A 19,402-nucleotide genomic window follows, 5' to 3' on the forward strand; every position below is an offset into this window, starting at 1 on the left:
GCCTTTAATTGGGCCATTCTAACACATAAATATTTCTTGATCTAAACCAGGGTTGCCCCGGTCCAGCCCTCAATAGCCAAAATCATGCAACTTTTGGATGCATCCCTGCTCCGACACAACTCATTCACCACCACGTCATTCAGCTCTGCAGAGGCCTGCTAATGAGCCATGAACACTGGCTGAGATCGTGGCTGAAGGATTCTTCTAAAAGTTGGAAGACAGCAGATCTTGAGGACTGGACTCGGGTAACCCCTGATCTAAACCATTCCTTTGTAGATTTGGCTGTATATTTAGGGTCATTAACCCATTGGAATGTGAACCTCTGGCCACTCTTAGGTATTTTGCACAAGTTATGTCTTAGTATTGTCCTTAGTATTGTCCTTCATTCAGCCCCATTCACCTTCCCTGCAATGCTGATCAGCTTCCCTATCCCTGCTGAAGAAACCTATACCCAGTTTCCAGTTGGAAACTTTCTGGGTTTACATGGGGCACATCCTCGCAGCCAGCAGAATTATATTATTGTCTGGGTGTTTAATAAAAATACAAATTTCCTATAATCTAGTACATGTATTAAATGAGAAGGTTTGAGTGGCTTAGTGTCCTTCTGCATTGTTTCAAGTTATAAACCAAATGTGTGCTCACAGAGCATAGGCATCAGAATTGTTTCCTACCAATAGGAACACCAGGAAGACACTGTTGTTGGAATGTCACATACAAGGGAGCTGAGATGTGAGTGCTTCCCATTGGCCCAGCAGATGATAAGCAACACATATTTTGATAGCAGAAGGGACTTGGCAGCGTGTTTATAGAGGAAAAAAAACATGTCTGCATTCCAAAGAGCTGCATTCAGCAGCGTCAATTCTGGCCTGTCAAACAGCTATTAAATTACACATTATCATAGTCAAATCCTCAATGATTCTTCATATTAGTGCTTGGAGTTGCTCACAGTTTATTGGACACTCACTTTTTGAGAACTGGACAGGACATGTGAACTTCCCCTGACACCTTTTTACTTTCTTATTGTGAAAGCCTTGCCACACAGTGCTCCGTCATGCTGGGGAAAAAAACAAAAAACAAAACTGTTCTTGGGTAGAAACAGCAGTAAGCCCACTCCGTTGGACAAGAAGCAACCCCACACATGGATTGTATCCGAATGCTTCACATTTGGAATAAAACAGGACTCAAAGTGACACTCAGCATTTCTTTCCAAGCCAAATGTACATCATTTCAAGAAACCCCACAGAGACAGAGGAGTCATCAGAGAAAGTCGCTTTTCACCAATCCTCTGCTGCTTGTCCTGGTCCTTCCTACAGAATTTCAAGAACTTCTTACGGTGGCCCTGAAGTGCAAACTGCGACTACAAATCTAAAAGCACGTCAATTCTTGATGCTTTACCTGAACACAAGAAAAACTTCTTGGCTCCTCTTCCTATTCTTGTCACAAGGCCAAAAGTCTTCATACTCACCTGCTTTCATTTTGCTCAGAAAACACGTTTATGAATCTCATTTTAAGGCTGTAAGGATGTGGTGAGGCTGCAGGATCTACGTTGTAGGTTTAGGTTTCATACATTAAGCTCATTACAGTCTCAGGTTCAGTGACGCAGGAGTCTCTGAAACACAGATTTAAAAAAAATGCTATCACAATGCATATATGGAAGCGCAAGATTCAAATTGTTTCCCCCCCTTCATTCATCTTACAGAATGTAGTTAAATTCAAATTTAATTGCACCATGTCTCATTTAGTACCCAGTCAAAGGCGCAGGTCTGCCATCAACAGGAAACAGTAGGAACACCAGTTTGATGGTCCACAGTCACGAGAGTTAAACGTGAACACAGGACCGAGCCACTTCTCCAGAAATCATATCAACTGGAGCTGTTCAGACAACCAAACATCTACCAGATAGAGGTTGAGACAGAGATCAGGCTGTTTGGATAGAACAGAGGACACTTTAGCCACTGTGAAGCATGGTAGCTGTAGGATCAGGCTGAGGGTCCATTTGCGCCAACAGACCTGGTCTCATCTCACCCCCCTGACAGCTGATGATTGGACCCAGCTGCTAGTTTCAAATAGAAGATGGTACATAATGCAGAGCTGGTCTGGTAGACGTAAAGCAGGCCAACATTGAGCTTCTATAATGTTGCCGTTCTCAACTCTAGGACTATTCTTAAAAGCGGCCTTCATCTGGTAACTTGCCAATTTATCATTTCTCCTATATATATATATATATATATATATATATACATACAGGACTGTGTCAGAAAATTAGAGTATGGCGATAAGGTTCTTTATTTTCTGTAATGCAATTAAAAAAAACATGAAATGTCATACATTCTGGATTCATTACAAATCAACTGAAATATCGCAAGCCTTTTATTGTTTTAATATCGCTGATTATGGCTTACAGCTTAAGAAACCCAAATATCCTATCTCAAAATATTAGAATATTGTGAAAAAGTATACTAGTAGGCCATTCAACTAATCACTTGAATCGTCTAATTAACTTGAAACACTGCAGGGTTTCCTGAGCCTTGAAAAACACTCAGCTTGGTTCAGTAAACTAAATCACAAGTATGGTAGTGGTTAAGAGACGACATAAGATTCTCACAGTAACTGGTGTACTGACCATGGCATTACTGTCCTTGATTGGCCTGCCAATTCCCCTGACCTGAACCCCATAGAGAATTTGTGGGGTATTGTGAAGAAGAAGCTGAAAGACACCAGAGCCAACAATGCAAATGAGCTAAAGGCCGCTATTGAAGCATCCTGGGCATCCATAACACCTCAGCAATGCCACAGGCTGATTGCCTCCATGCCACGCCGCATTGATGCACTAATCTGTGCAAAAGGATTCCCAACAAAGTACTGAGTGCATTAATGGACATTTTCAAATGTTTGACTTTGTTTTGCTGTTATATATATATATATATATATATATATTTTTTACTTGGTCTGAGGAAATATTCTAATATTTTGAGATAGGATTTTTGAGTTTTCTTCAGCTGTACGCCATAATCAGCGATATTAAAACAATAAAAGGCTTGCGATATTTCAGTTGATTTGTAATGAATCCAGAATGTATGACATTTCATGTTTTTTAATTGCATTACAGAAAATAATGAAGTTTATAACAATATTCTAATTTTCTGAGACAGTCCTGTGTGTATATATATATATATATATATATATATATATATATATATATATATATATATATATATATATATATATATATATATATATATATATATAAAGTGGCCGGGCGTTTAACCAGGTTTGTGATGGGACCTTGTTGATGAGAGTGGATAAGACAAAAACTGAGATTACATTAAAATTTGTGTGCCTGATGACTGTTTTTAAAAATCATTGAGGTTGTTTGTTATACACTTCACAAAAGCCCAGAGTTACGATAACCACGGTGAGTCCGTCTAAATTTTTCACCAGTAGATGGATAGATGGAGAGGTGTCCTTCCACAACAGATGCAGAGGGTAGAAGGGTTGAGGAGAGGTCAGAGACCTCTGGAAAGGCTCACGCCTGGAGGGTTGGGTCACATAAACAATTAATACACCTGAGCAATATAAAACAGGTTGAAAAGAGGGAACCAACACTTTGCAATAACTGAAATGAAACAAATTTATTGCATAAACAATGTTTGCAAAGAACTTGCATCACCTCCCAAAGGGCTGGGAAGGTGAGAAATGTTAAGGTTTGCACAAAGAAGTTTTATTTTTCACACCGTCGCCCACACCTCATCCCAGTACGATACCAAGTTTTAAAAAAAAAAAAATCCCAACAAAAAATCAAAACATTCCAACAACCTATTATTCCCTCCCTGGCTGATACAGTAGATCATGTGTGTAAAATCTCTCGACTCCAGCAGGACAAAATGAGACTGAGAAACTGTATTGTTGCTCTGATAAAGCCACATTTAGGATTCGTTGTTCACCAGAGTTTGGCACCGACATGCGCTGAACGTGTTTTCCATTTGAACCTGGAAGTTAAATTGGGGGGTTGAAAATTTTCTATTTTTTAGCAAACGTGTAGATGTGAGAACTGCTTCAGTCAGTTCATTCTGTGCCAAATCTGCTGCACAGCCTTCACTCATTTCTCTGGTAGGGAACACATTCCAGCATCTGAATGCAACTGGATACTCAGCTTGAGTCACTAAACCCAACGCACAGCAAATCCTGCAGGGTTTGGGACGTGCAGCAGGAACATTTTTAAATAAAATAGTTTGTTCTGAATATTTGAAGTGAGCTTCTGCTGTATGGTGATAAGCAGTCAATATCTTACCTGCAGTAGAGATTACCCTCATGGCAAAAACCAAAGCAGACTTCTACTGCCTTCAAACTGGAGTCTAAAAACGACCATTACTATTATTACAAGTCAATGCTTTTAGAACAGACTGATAGGAAACGCTTAATATGTTCCATTCTTAGTATCCGTTTCACTCAGGAAGATCACTGATGCTGCGCTGTCTCCAGGTATCACTACCTGTGTGGCTTCTGGGTAAATAATCGACCAATCCAAACATTACGATGATAAAAGGTTTAAAAAAAACAACACATCTCTCATATGGACTCTGATGTTTTGAGACTGGGGTTGATTTAGCCAACATTTATCTACAGAAGGTAAGATATTGTCTGCTCATCACCTCAACACAACCTCAGCTCAAATAATAGGAACTGCCCTTTTACAGGGTTTTTAGTGACGTTGTTCCAAGTTCTGACTTCTGAGGCGAATGGAACGCAGCGTTAACGATAGACGGACACACACAACAAAAGACAGAAAGAAAGAAAAAAACACACCCGCATGTGTGCAGGGACACAAAGTGGTCGTTTGTCCTAATCTCTTTCACTGGCTGACATAAAAATCTACACGGGGTCAATTTTTTAAAATCTGCACAAATAAATAGAAATTTCTTCACATTAGCAGCAATGTTATAACAATAGAGAGGAAAGAAAAAAACAGTCTGCACTCAGTGAGCTTTTAAAATCACTAAAAGAAGGAGTTCTTTTAGACGAATTGAGCTGGCGGTAGAACTGGAAAACCGCTTAGAGACGTTGATCTCGTACGCAGCTATGAGCCTTTTCTGCTTATCAAGAGGCCAGAATATGCAGACACACAATCATTATGAATTAAACTATAATGTTACTGTATGCTGATAAAAAAAATGTATTCTGCGAGTGTTTGTAGGGAAGATTTCCAGTTAAAATGAAATGACTGGCCCACTTAAATCCTTTTAAAAAGCCACCTTTGTTTAATCAGATGGATTTCAACCAACTCATCTGTAATCTCATTCATAAAATTTGCTTTGTTTTTCCACTGTCAACTTTATAAAACTGCAAATGTTTCAGGCTTAAATCTACACTAAAAAAGGGGACAAGGATGGGTCATCGTCCAACTAAGCCCATTAACGTACAATAGAATCGACATACATATTAAGATAAATTTATATATTAGCTAAATATAGTATATACAAATAGATTACACAGTATCTGACAGTAGTTGATAAGATGAAAGGAGACAGGATATGCAGTGGTAAAACTTCACTCTCTCTATGGTTCCTGGTGTGTGTGCTAGCCTTTCCCTCACAGTATGATCTCTGCTGTTCTCCCGCGTGTCATTTCTGATCCTCCCTATTGGCTCTCTGGGCTCCAAGCCAGGCTGGATCGGCTCGAGTGTGGAAAACCGCGCTAAAGACAGGTTACAGGCAGCGTAACCTGAGAAACAGTGTTTTATGTATCTCTAGCCAAGTATAGGATGTGAATAACTAGAAAAGCTGTGGGGTTTCTCTTCCCTCCAAAAATCACCTGCAGCTACTATATCTATAGAACCCTGTTTTTATCTGCAGGTTTGGGGCCAAATGTGTTTGCAAATGAATGGTAAGAATCCAGCACAGGGAATGAGGAAATGTTTAACCTGAGTCCTTTGTCATGCTAACAGGAGGAGGAAATCCGTAAGAGATTAAGAACGTGAACTTGGTCTGTACAGGGGAAGACTGACGGGGACCGGGACAGCTGAGCTCCTACAAAATAACAGATAAAAAGGGAGACGGCGAGCGTCAGCCATCCAGCGGATGCGGTGAAGACAGCGATAAGCTCCCGTCTTGAATGGGCTCCGCCGCTTTACGTCACATGGTTCTGCTGTACTGTATGCTGGTTTTGGAGGCGATGTTGGACCAGGGGAGCAGGGAGCGCAGCAGCGACTGGGCCTGGCGGTACAACCTCTGAGGGATGGAGCAGGGGCTCAGGCTGGCCAGGGTTGAACCGATGTGCTGGATATAGTCAGTGGAGCAGTGTTAAGGAAAACCTCACAATATTACAAGGACTTTTATTTATATACGGCACCTTGCAAATGTATTCCTACGTCTAGTACATCATTATATTTTGACGCATTCCACCCAGAAACAGAGGGATAAATGGGGATTTTATGATATTGATCAATGGGAATGAGGGCTTAACTGTGAAGTGGAAGGAAGAGAATACTTTTTTTTTTTAAAGATTTTTTTTTTTAGAGAAAAGCCCCTACCAGCACATCTAGTGAAATATTTACAAGACAGCCGAGGACCAGTCAGATTGAATGGGGAGCCTCTGAACGGTAATCTCAAATCCTGCCGCACATTCCTAAGTGGAAATAGGTTTTTACATTGACTGGAACATCCAAACACAAAAATGCACTTTGATCTGAACCGTTTAACTGTAGTTCTGCCCGTACGTTTATAGCCGTCCTCCTGGCCACAGTGTGAACACTGTCGCAGCTCTAATAGGTTTTCTTCCTGGATTGTGAAGTAGTGACGTCCACCTTCTCACCAACTGATGGTTTTAACTCGCCTGTGAAGACGTGTCAGTGTGAGGAGGCGTGTTTGGGGTGACGTGCAGTGTTAGTTCTCCATCACACAGCGTTCTGGATGTAGAACACAACAAAAAAAAAAAAAAAAAAGTTCACTTTTGGCCTCATCTGACCAATTTCTTCCCCATGCTTGCTTTGTTTGTGGAAAACTACAAACAGGACCGTCTACAACTTTCCCTCAGCAAGTTTTTTTCGTTTTTTAATATCACTATTCAATAGAGGCCAGGCTTGGGGAGAGCAGCTAATTAGTTGTCCTGTTGACAGATTCTCCCACCTGAGCTGTGAATCTTTGCAGCGCCTCCAGAGTAATCATGTCCCCTTTGGCTGCCTCTCTGAATAAAGCTCTCTTTGCCCAGCCGGTCAGTTTAGATCAGCGGTGTCCAAACTTTTCAGCTATTGGGCCAAAATTGTTAAATCGAAAGCACTCGAGGGCCAAAAAATTAATAAAAATAAATAACCAAAAATACTAACCCTGCCCAACAAAATATGATCATTCTAAGAAAAAAAATATGAAACTGTTTTCAGCCTATTTTATTAAATGAATTCCAATCAGATTTTAATGCACCAAAGTCTGCATTTGAGTAAAAGTCATCCTATTTACTATGAAATTAAATCAAGTGTAAAAAGTGGGCTTATTAAGAGAAATATTTATGTTGTATTGAACATTAAATTAAACATTAAATTGTAAGATTTTTAACTTGTCTATAAGAAATTTACCCTAGTTAAAAATAAAAAGTTTCATCTGCAAAAAGCCACCAGAACTGGTCGGCCAAATCTTTCTTGAAATTCAGTTGGAGGGCCGCACAAGAGCAGCCCAGGGGCCACAATTGGCCCATGGGCCGCACGTTGTACACCCCTGGTTTACATTGGACTGCCATGTGTTGGTAGGTTTACAGCTGCGCCGTACTGTTTAGAAATGTGTATCATTTTCCTTCCACTCCACAATTAACAGTACTTTTCATTGATGTGTGCTAAAATTCAAATAAACTACATTTAAGTTTGTGGTTTTAATGTAACCAAATGTAAAAAAGAAAAAAGAAAAGTTAAAGGGTATTAATATGTCTGCAGGGCAGTGTAACCGAGGAGGTTAGCAAATCTCTCAACATGTTAGAAAGAGCAAAAGGATATAATATTGTCCAGGGTGGATGACCCCCATTAATGTAGAGCACATATGTGAAGCCGTCTTTGAGGACGCCGCGTATGGAGTAGTAGTAGGGAAGGTAGTGGTGCTGCCTGAAGTCCCTGTTCTCATAGAAGTGGATGGCAGTGTTGTTGGTGGTGAGGACGTGCAGGTAGATGGCCTTGCAGTGGTCCTGAGCGGTCGTCGAGATGTGCTCCTTCAGACTGTCCAGCAGCAGGGAGCCTGGGCGGTTAGAGGGAGACGCTCCATCAGACAAATGGCAGCTCAACTACAGACGCACTGGGTCATAGGAAATGTTTCATCTGAATTTAACAACACAAAGACAGTGAATTTTATCCCGATAGGATCCACCCTACGTTCATTATAAATGACGCCTTAAAATAGGTGGGTTAATACTGACCATTGGGATGCCAACATTCGACTGAATATCCAGCGACTACAGTCACGCTGCCCTGGCACTGCCTAACTGCTTAATATTTGTCCAACAGCGCATAAAAAAATATGTTCTGCCCTAAATGTGTGCCAAGAACAAGCTAGGAGAGCTGTTGAACCAGAACCTGCAGGAACGCACCGTTCCTGCCGTGTTATTTGGTTTTTACAGCCGCTGGAGAGAGAACAAAGGTGTCGGTTCTAACAGACGATGCACCGTGGAAGCCTTTGGGCAAAGCAGTTTGCGACAGGACGTACTTCAAGTCTTCAGTATTAAACACTGATTGTGACACAAAGCATGCAAGTATATGTCACAATGGAAATGACGTTTTCTTTCCTTCTTTTGATCAATATTTCCCTTTATAGTCATACAGAAGGGAACATCCTCTCTGCGTCTAACCCGTCCCTTAGGGAGCAGTGTGCTGCCGAGTGGCGCCAGGGGAGCAATCTGTGGTAAGGGTCTTGCTCAGGGACCCAGAATGACAAACCCAGTAGTGCACCACCGACCTTTGGGCTCTCTAACCACCACTCCCACGCCCGACAGGTCCCGAGTGGCCGTCGCACTCCAAATAAAGGAAACTAATAACCGTCACTAGAGCTCATCTCTGTTCAAATGGGAGCCTCGTTGGCAAACAAATGGAAAATAGTCTCATCACAGAAATGGATTTTAAATATAATCAGGAGACAACAAAACTGCAACATTAGATTTAAAACATTGGAATGATGATAATCATTAACCCACACTTTCCTCAACCTTCTCCGTCATCATGGTGCCCCCCTAAACTCTTTGTGAACTGTAACACCTCAGTCACTAAAACCCATCCCAGCAGTGTTCAGCCTATTTGCATGCAATTCAACCTGAAAGATAAATATACTGCATCCATACTGCAGTTCAATATACTGTCTACTACACATAATATAAGATGGTGTACATTTATTTTCCAACTTGTCTCAAGTCAGGAGTCCAAGCTGAGCTTCCATCAAAACTAAAGCCTGTTCCATGAAGCACCCAGAAAACCACTAATCTCCTTTAATGACATTTGAGGATTTCATTTTACCTATGCCATGTTTCCTGAACTCTTTGACCACTCCTAGGCTGAGGATGTAGGCGACCTGCGTGTCCACAGGAAAACTGGAGGCCAGGATGTCTCCATCCTATCACAAGCAGAAAGCACAAGAAAAAAAAAGCATTAGAATGAAACGTCCTCCAGGAGCATCAAGCAGGTTCTCATTGCTCGGCATTTGTATCCATCTCCCTGATCCCTACACGGGCTGCATCTGCGCCTATGCAAACCAGCTGCAGGGAAGGCAAATTCTAAAAATGCAAATGGCTCCAAATTGAAATCACAGAGCCAACATTATGGAACAAAGACTTTGCCCAAAGTGGGTGAAAGAGATTTTCAAGGATATCATCGATGTACACCTGGCAGTGATTTGTCAGCATTCTTTACAAAACGTTGGCCCTATTTAACAGCACTTAAGAGTTTTTAGGCCTGTACATCAAGTCAGTTTTATTCTCACACATTTAGCATTTCAACAAGGCTTAGGCTTTGTGTAATTAATGCACTTAAAGCTGCCTCCCTGAGCCAGTCATGGGCGTCTGACTTGTCCAGCTGGCAGCTGACAGAGTCACCCTTGTTCACATTTCCTCAGAGAGCAGGTCCAAACTGTTCATTTAAGCCGCGGCTTTCAGCGGCGCAGCAGAACTGACCTCCTTGTGTACTTTGGTCCGGCTTTTGATCTCGGCCACGATCATCCCCACGATGTTTCCTCTGAAGGTGGCAGCGAGGGAGAAGAACTTCTTGTTGGAGGTGATATCTTGATACCATGAGTCTGGGTACCTGGAGACAAACGGCAGAGAGAAGCCGTGGGTCAGCGAGGCCGCCGCACAGATGCCGACCGTAGCGCAGGGGGGCTTCAGCTCCAGTCCTCGGGGGGGAGGGGTGTCCTGCAACTTTTGTGTGTGTCATCTTCAACACAACCGAGTCCAAGGCTACGTTCACACTGCAGGGAAATGCAACCCATATCCTTCTTTTTAATACCAGTGTGAACGGCCCAATTCTGATCTTTCCACCCCCCAAAAAAATTCAGTTTGTCTCACTTCCATATGTGGTACTAATTCAGATACGTATTGTATATTTTTCAAAGCGTCAGTCTGAACGGTCATGTCGCAATTTATCTGTCTTTCACGTCATCCACACACACAGCAGTAGCAGCTAGCGCTCCAAAATGATATTCACCATTATTTCTGTAAACAGCGCACTGCTGTGTGACACATCTCTCTTATCTGCGCATGGGGGTCGCTTTATGCACTGCAAAAACAGAACTAAAAGTAAGTGAAATTTTCTTGAAATCATTGTATTTTTCCTTGATTAGAGCAGGTAAATTAGACTATTTGCCAATGGAATAAGATTTTTGCATTTAAAATAAGAACAATTCATCTATATCGTCTTATTTCAAGTGCAGGGTGTCTAATTATGTTATTTTAGAGATGAATTGTTCCTGTTTTAAGTGCAAAAATCTCATTCTATTAGCAAATAGTCTTATCTACCTGCTCAAATCAAAGGAAAATACACTAATTTCAAGACATTTTTACTTATATTTAGTTCCCTTTTTGCAGTGTGGTCTTGAACCGTTGAGACAGAGATATGATGGCGGTCGCATTTAATAGTAGTATGAACAGCCACCTAAAAAAGATAATAATCAGATTTCAGCAAAAAAAAAAATTGGATTGAGCATCAAGACCTGCAGTGAGAACGTAGCCAAATAGGTCAATAGCAGAACTGTGGAGATCTTTACAGCAGATTGAGGAGATTTGATCCAGGTGTGTTGGACCAGGGACACGACTAAAAGTTTCAGGACACCAGACCCCGAGGACTAGATTAGAAGACCCCTGACATAAAGGGATGTAAAATAACCCCATCCATTATAGCTTTTCTCTATTTTGTCACATTACAGCCACAAACCTTCAATGTGAAACAGAAGGAAAAAAAATCATGTATCCATTTCCTTCAATCTTATAGTTTTGGAATACTCAGATTATGACTTAAAATCTTAACAATCACAAGAAAGTCTACAGAATTACACGCTGTATAGAGACAAATTATTAATAAATGACCAACATCACACGGGCAAAAACCCTGTTTAATGTAACACCAAATGAGAAAAGAGCGGGACGAGCTTTGTTGTCATGTCGTCTGATCACAGCTACGTCCCCTCACAATACTAAAACAATCGATCACTTCTCTCTGCAAGGCAAAGGGAGAAATGTCTCTGCCATACATAAAGATCACAGTGAAGAACAGATTCTGTGTTTCTTTGGTGTAATACATGCGTCACAGAGATGGAAGAAAGCTTACTCGATGGGGAACCAGTCACCACACAGCAGTTTGACATTCTCTATGTCATCGTGACAAAGGAAGCGGAGCTGGACTTCACTGAGAGCTGTGGGAGGCACCACGTCACTCATTCACACCTGCAGGGTTCGACACAAATCACAGGAAGGCTTTAGTCAGTCTGCAAACACACATCAGCCCGCGTTTCAGCGCCAACATGCACGGCCCGCAACAGCGGAGCATGTTGGCGTATGAGCTTGTTGAGTTTGGAGTGTTGGTGTAGACCAGGAGATGGACAGGTCCGCCGCCAACCTGAAGGAGAGAGAGCCTAAAGCAAACCTGAGTCCAAGTGTGCACGTTTAAACCCAAAAATAATGTTTGTGAGCAGGAAACCTTTAAGGATAGGTCTATGGTAAGCTGAGAATGCAAGCTAAGCCTAACCAAAGCTTGAAACGTGGATCCAACCTGTCATGACGAACTTCGCTTAATATGAACGACAACAGGAAGCTGGTTAATGTTGTCGTGTGTAACCAAACATCCTGGCCACGTAGTTCACAAAGCAAACATAGCATCACTCAAAGATCGCTCCAAGGTCATAAAATCCAACACTTATCACACGTCTGTTGTGCCACTGGTTCCTTATATGACTCTTGCAGCTGATCCCGAGAACAGAGAGCAGCGTAACCCGGTCATGTGGAAACAGGCAAATCCTTATTCAAATCTTACAACAACGTGGGATAAAAACCAGACAGTGCCTCGGCAAAAATATCCACTAACCTCGAACCTTTTAAGGAAAATAATATGCAGTTTTTTTCCCCTAAATAAAATGTTGAAAAGTACGACAGCCATTTGCTTTTTGTTCCTCTGAATTGATACAATATAGATTATAGTTTAACTGCAGCCGGCCTTTCCAGGTACATGTCTACCAGCTTTGCTTATCTAGAGGCCGACTTTTCTGCTTATCGTTTGCAAAGTAGCTAAACCTCACTCTGTTTTTGTGGAAGGCATCTATGATGAACAATTTTCAAGTCTTGACATATATTCTTATGTGTAGATAGATCTGGGCTTTGACCGGATAACATGAGGTCTGCAGAGGTTCTACAAGAGTCCGCAGAACAGAACCAGCATTACTTATCAGCTGGTTTAGCTTTTTTTTTTTTAAGTCCCTGGTGCTGCTACCCTAACAGCTGATGGCAGACGAGATCACACTCTCCACAGCAGACTTGTTGTCCTGTTAGAAGGTGAATCTCCAGGTCAAACTCAGGTGTCCTGCAAACTATGACGAGTTTCCTAGCAGAAGGGTCGTGTATTCAGCTCCAGCCGTCTTCCTTGCTTTGAACAGTTCTACAGCTTTAACCGGGACCTCTCTGCTGCATCCCTTGCTCATCGTGACGCCGTTGTTTATGTTTATTAACCCTCCTCTTATAAACCTCCAAGGAACAACCTGGATTAATAAAACTATTAAATAACACAGCTGTCAGATTAGAAAGAGGTAGAGACGACTCACTGATTTCCCAATAGAAACAATGTAGGATTATAAACTAGACATTTCAGATTATTTGTTAAAGAAAAAATGAAAACCAAGCAGTATTTCTTAATTGCCTGTAACGTTGGGTTAGATTATCACATACATTCCAGGTAGGGCTGTGCATAAAAATCGATACAAAGATTAATATCGATGTTTTTAAAAACGATTTAATATCGATAGCCTGGCTTTCAATATCGATATACCTCCCAACCCCTAGGAAGGGTTATTACAGCACACCATTACTGTTCACAGCGAGGAAGTGCAAGTGAGACTAATTTGCTGAACGGCTGGCAGGATTTTAGAAGTGCCTTTATTCCTAAAATCAGACGTTTGGACACATTTTTGCTTTCTACGTTGAATGCATTGAACCAAATGCACTTTGTTTTGCTGTCAATATACCAGTGTTCAATAGAATGAACATAAATAGAATAGTTGGCTGGTTTTGTTGATTCAATAACTTTGAGGATTAATTTGAAAGTAACAAATATCGATATTGGAGTCAAATCAAATCACGCTGAGCTAACTTATATCAAGAATCGTATTGTGTCGTGAGCAATGTATTGAGAATCGTATCGCCTCATTCTAGATGACACCCAGCCCTAAATCCAGGCAAAACTTTTAAATATGGTGGTTAAAACACAACAGAAGGTGAAAGAGTTCAAGTGGTCTGAACCCTTTTGCAAAGCGCCGGATGTCCTGACCATGACTGTAAAAACAAGCCTTGGATTATAGCCAAGTGGAGTCTGTGGGAACAGAAAGCAGCAGCAGACGGAGCGACGCTCCCTTTGTCCCGCACCACCGCCACCGTCCACCCAAAGCCAGGCTAAAGCCAGCTAGCACCTCTGATGGAGTCTTAGGGGAGTGAGGATACATGCTTGGTTAGAACTCTGTTCTAGAACACAATCTGTTAGCCATCCCAGCTGAAGCAGCATCTGGTCCCTCTGACTGGCCTTAGAAACAGGACTCATCATGTGGCGAGTTATATGGACCTCATACTGAGCCCCGAGCAGGTGATCCAGTCCGTGGAAAGCCGAAGAGCTTCGGTTTGGCAGGAAAGTTAACTAGTAGATAAAATAACAAACATGCAGCGAAGCTAAACGCTATATAAGACAACGGCTTGTGCTAATAGAACCTGCTCAACACACACTGGCTAGCCCCCCCAAGCTAACAACGCTCGGTGGCTAAGCTAGCTCACCTCGTTTCAGCGGTCGGACCGGAGGAAAGTGGAGCAGCACCGGGTTCCTGCGCTTTCAGTCGCTTCTGTCACTACTCCGGACACAGCATGATAACGGGCCCCGGCTGCTTTCCCACCCTCAAAGCTGCCGCATTACCGAGCCACTCCGACGCAAGCTGCTACACCAGCCCCTTGGCTCGGATGTTTTCTTCCTGTTTGGAGCCTGACGCTGGACGCTTCTTCTTCTACGGCTCCCTTTACGCCGCGTCACAGAGCTGTCGGCTCATCACTGCCACACACCGGCCAGAAGGGATGACCGCCGCCCGTTCTGGCGCTTCTCATGAACGAGCAGTGATTTGCTACAGTGTTCAAATCCCTTAACCCCCCCTCCCCCAACTGCGTGTTTGTTTATTCTAGAACTTAAGGACACATAATTGACATTATTAAATGAGAAGTTAAAAATAAGAAGTTAAAAAGCAGAGCATCTCAGTTGTACCTGAGCTTGGATTTTTAAAATAGCTGACAGATGGGGCTTCAGTTCCTTAGAAAATTAGAATACTTCATCAGATTAATGAAAAAAGATTTTTAATACAGCAATGTTTTGTTATTCTGGCCACGGTATGGCCTACCAATCACGGACAAGTAGGGCCGGGCGATAAATCGATTTAATTGATGAATTCGAATTGACAAATTAAGATCACATTTTTGGAAAATCAGGATTTTATTTTACCGATGCACTCACTGGGCTTCCATGAAGAGAATAGAATGCAATTCTGAGTATATGTTTGGGAAAATATATAGTCAAAATATTGTAAAGAGGAAACTTTTTTTTTTTTACCGCAATACGAGGCACTTAAATTTACGCATTTATTTTTTTAAAGTTAGTTTGAAATTCCGCAAGTAAAGTAAAGCCTGTTCTTGGCTCATTGTGTAACCCTAACCCTAACCCTACCACCAACGGCAAACATTTAGTTATAATTTCATTGTTTACAATGGCAGGTCTTGTTTTACAAGCATGTTTCATAGCTTGTATTTAGTTGCACTTTGAATTTAGGTCAACACCCAGACAAAATGCTTGACATAAAAGCAAGTTTTAAAATGATTTCTTTAATTTCTTTTTGTGAAACAAAAAGGAGGAAAAAAATCGATTAATCGGATTTGGCATAATGAAATCTATGATTTAATTTTTTTAAGCCTTATCGCCCCAGCCATATGGCAAAGACTGCCAACCAATATTAATACTTGCAATGTTTCTGCATCTAAAATAAGCAATACATTTCATTTAAACAATAACATTTTATAAATCTTTAGAGCAGAGGGTAAATTGGTCCCAGGTCAGGCACTTGCACACCATTAACCTTAAAAAAAACGGGGATGTTTATTTCTGAAACAACTTTTGGCTTATTTAAAACCAATGTGCCATCACGGCTTCTTGGTGCTCTCTCTCACTCGTGTGCCTGAAGCTGTCAGCTTTCCCAACAGAAAGCTCAAATCAGCCAAGTGCAAGTTTATTTTTATACACTCTTCATGTACTTCTGGTGTTTTTGAGGGTAGCTTGCCAAACAGCAGGTGTGTGAGGAGGCAGCAGCCATTAGGCCATTAGCCATTTTTTTACTGGGATTGTTTTTAATTGTAGTGGAACTTTATTGGGTATTTCATTGCCTTAATTAGCTCCAATCGCAGTTTGTCCCAAGTCATCCTGCCAACCTGCCAAGACAATGCCCTCCATTGAAACTGACAATCCGGGCAAAGAGAGAAATATAGAGAGAAGGAACTAAAAGAAGGAACCAAAACTTTAGAGATCCACTGCTTTGATGGGGAAATCTGTCAACAGGACAACTATTATTTGCACACTCCACAAAACAGGCCTTGAATGAAAAGCAGAAAACAGAAAGCTTTTGCAGAGGGAATGCATTGAAATAGTCCTGCTTGCTGTTTGGCACAAACCCTGTGGGGGACACAATAAACGCCTTTTTGATTCTCACCATCCACTGGAACGCAAACTTTCTGTCATCAGAACCTTACACTCTCCAAACTTGTGGATGCCCTAACTGGGCTTTTGTCAAATCAGCAAGCAAATCCAAAAGACGCATCACAGAACGTGGAGAAGATCAAGCACTAAACATTCCATATGTTGTGGGAGTCTCTGAAAAACTCAGGAGGATTTTCTCTAAACACAAGGTCCCCGTACATTTCAAACCAAACAGGACCCTCAGACAGAGGCTGGTGCATCTTAAGGACAAAACCCCCAAGCCTAAGATGAGCAGAGTGGTGTATGCAGTTCAGTGCAGTGAGGAACGTTCTGATCTTTATATTGGAAAAACACAGGAAAGCTACCTCCTCAGGACAAGACACTGCAGTCCAGCTGGACCCCAAGATAAAGGACAATCTGTTCACATTTTGGACAGAGAAGACAGATGGTTCAAAAGGGGGGGTGAAGGAAGCCATTTATGTAAAGCGAGAAAAAACAACTTTAAACAGAGGAGGAGAGCTCAGGTTTCAACTTTCAAAAACTTACAAGACAGCAATAGGTTTGATTCCTACCAAGTTTCACCCCAATTCACCCCTCCTCGCATGTGACCACAACAATCCTCCTGTAAACCAGGCTAACGATGAGCCTAATGACTCTCCATTGTTGGGGCGATCATTTCCAGATTAATCTATACGTGAAACTAAGCTCCAACGAGGCCTCATTGGCAGGTCTATAAAGCTTGGAACTCCGCACTACTCCAGACATTTTGTAAGTAAGCTTCCTGGATGGGAAGTGAAACGTCTTCAGCTTCAGAATAGAAGCCCAGTTTTGCTATTTATTAACCTTTTTTTGCCTGGAAGAAGGTGTTTTGGTCAGAGGAGACTAAAACTAATCTTTCAGAGCTAAATACAAAGCACTGCAGCCCACCCTGAACACACCATCCCCTTGGTGAAACACAGCGGTGGCAACATCAGGCTGTGGGGATGCTTTTCAACTGTAGGCACAGGGAGGCTGATTAGATGGGGAGATGGATGGATCTGAATCTGGGGCCATCCTGGGAGAAAAGCTGTCCGAGGCTACAGAACTATTGGGACTAGTGCGGCGGTTCATCTTCCAGGCTGACTGAGTCTGAACTATTTTGTTGTGAAGAACAGGAGACAGTCTCACTCTTTATGTTTGCAAAGCTGGAGACATGTCGCTGTGAATGCTGAGAAACTTGGTCCGGCAAATCGTTGACTCAAAGGGGAACTGAACATAAACACATGCACCACCTGTTCAGATTTCATTTTTCGTTACAACATTCAAAACAAAGGTTCAAGGTCATCATTTGAGTTATGTGAGACAGTTTAATCATGCAGCTCGTTTCCTCTCTCCATTCCTCCCCCCAAAATAAAATACCACTGTGCAAAAAAAAAAAAAAAAAAAACGATTTTTGCTTTGATCTCTTTATGGCTGGTACCATGTTGTGTGCAGGATGGAACTCGTTCACCTGCGACTCTACAAAAACAAAAACCAGTTAAATGGGAGGAGTGTTGGTTTTGGCAGGGAAATTATGAAACTGAAGGTAACAGAAACTTTCCATCAAACACAACCCCAAATAAACTCTGATTATCACGTCCGGGCACCATCTGCTGCCTTCCCAGCTTCCACTTTATACCAAAAGACATATTTACACAAGCACATGTGGAGGAAATGAAAACCAATCGGCAATTTTCAGAGATTTCAGCAAAGTCACGGAAAAGCTTTAAAAAATATGTCGACCACTGAACGAGTAGATGTTAAGTGCTTTTGCCCTTTTGCATTGAATATGAGACTGATGGAAAACCCAAAAGGAACTGCAAAAATTAAGGGTTGCAGTAATAATTTATACGGTCCTTCTATGTCACAGTTGCCATACTAGATTTAAAGTTTGGTGCCAGACTCAATTTTTTCTGTGATGTAGGATAAATTGCACATTTTGTACCCTCTGATGTGTGGTTCTATAACCCAACTGTCATGTTAATTTTTTTTTAAATGTTGTAATGATACAATGAAATTGCCAACTTGGTTTGAAATAAATCAATATGTGGTTTTAAAGACGCATCTTAATTTGTAATTTTTGTAATATGTTGGCGACTGGTGGCAAAAAAAATTCTAACTAATTTAGAACTAGTTTACTAGTAAGTGCACAATGTTAGATCATAGCAAAGAAGGCTTCAGGGTGAACCAACAGTGTGCTGTAGACCCATGTTGCCATCAGAACATGCTGAACATTGGCAGCAGCAGAGTCAGTGTGCATCTGTTTGCTCAGTAAGAGCAACCAAGATGCCACTCTTGTCCAAGAAAAAAAACACAAGAACAGACTGAAATCCTGCAGGCTGTACAAGTATAGACAGCAGAGGGCTGGTGAGTTATTTTCTCTACTGTATCCTTCTTCTAAAAACAAATCTAGAAAATAATTTCCAATCCTGAATGTGAACCTGTCAGAGGCTGAAAAGGGCTAGGAGCTGAGCCGAGGATCAGCTTCCAGCAGCAAAGTGACACCAACCATACAGGCAGAGACACAACAGAGTGGTTTAGAACAAAGCGAACATATGTGTTAGAATGGCCCAGTCAAAGTCCGGACATACATTCAATTGAAAATCTATGACAATAATTATTATCCCCCCCCCCCCCCCCTTTTTTGTTTTACTGTCCTGTCTGGCGATGTGGCAATAAGAACTGTTGTCTTAATCCCAAAAAGAGCCCAATAAATTTTATTTTCATAGGCAGAGCTTTACCGCATTCGCCATAGTGCTCCTCTTGATTTGTACATGCAAGAAGCTTTATTATAATTAATGCGGGGAATATTTCATATTATATGGACACTGAAACAAGAAGGTAGAAGAAAGAAAAAAGGTGAAAGAGGAGAGAAAAGGGAGAGAACGATACATCTTCAGTCTGCTTCTTCACCTGCAAAGAGAGATGTAAAAAGAACATCACAACCAGCCAATA

General features: G+C 41.6%; 1 protein-coding gene across 1 annotated transcript; it reads right to left on the reverse strand.

Moving 5' to 3' along the window:
* Positions 1-3,612: 3,612 nt before the first annotated feature.
* On the reverse strand, positions 3,613-14,707 carry nat15 (N-acetyltransferase 15 (GCN5-related, putative)). The gene is made up of 6 exons (XM_012857931.3): positions 14,479-14,707; positions 11,780-11,895; positions 10,132-10,261; positions 9,479-9,575; positions 7,979-8,213; positions 3,613-6,288 (listed from the first exon to the last, which is right to left on the reverse strand). The coding sequence occupies exons 2-6, from the start codon at positions 11,887-11,889 to the stop codon at positions 6,132-6,134; spliced, it is 729 nt and encodes a 242-aa protein (XP_012713385.1). The 5' UTR covers positions 11,890-11,895; positions 14,479-14,707; the 3' UTR covers positions 3,613-6,131.
* Between the last annotated feature and the right edge of the window lie 4,695 nt (positions 14,708-19,402).

Source organism: Fundulus heteroclitus, chromosome 16, assembly GCF_011125445.2.
Source record: "Fundulus heteroclitus isolate FHET01 chromosome 16, MU-UCD_Fhet_4.1, whole genome shotgun sequence".
Lineage (NCBI taxonomy): Eukaryota > Metazoa > Chordata > Actinopteri > Cyprinodontiformes > Fundulidae > Fundulus > Fundulus heteroclitus.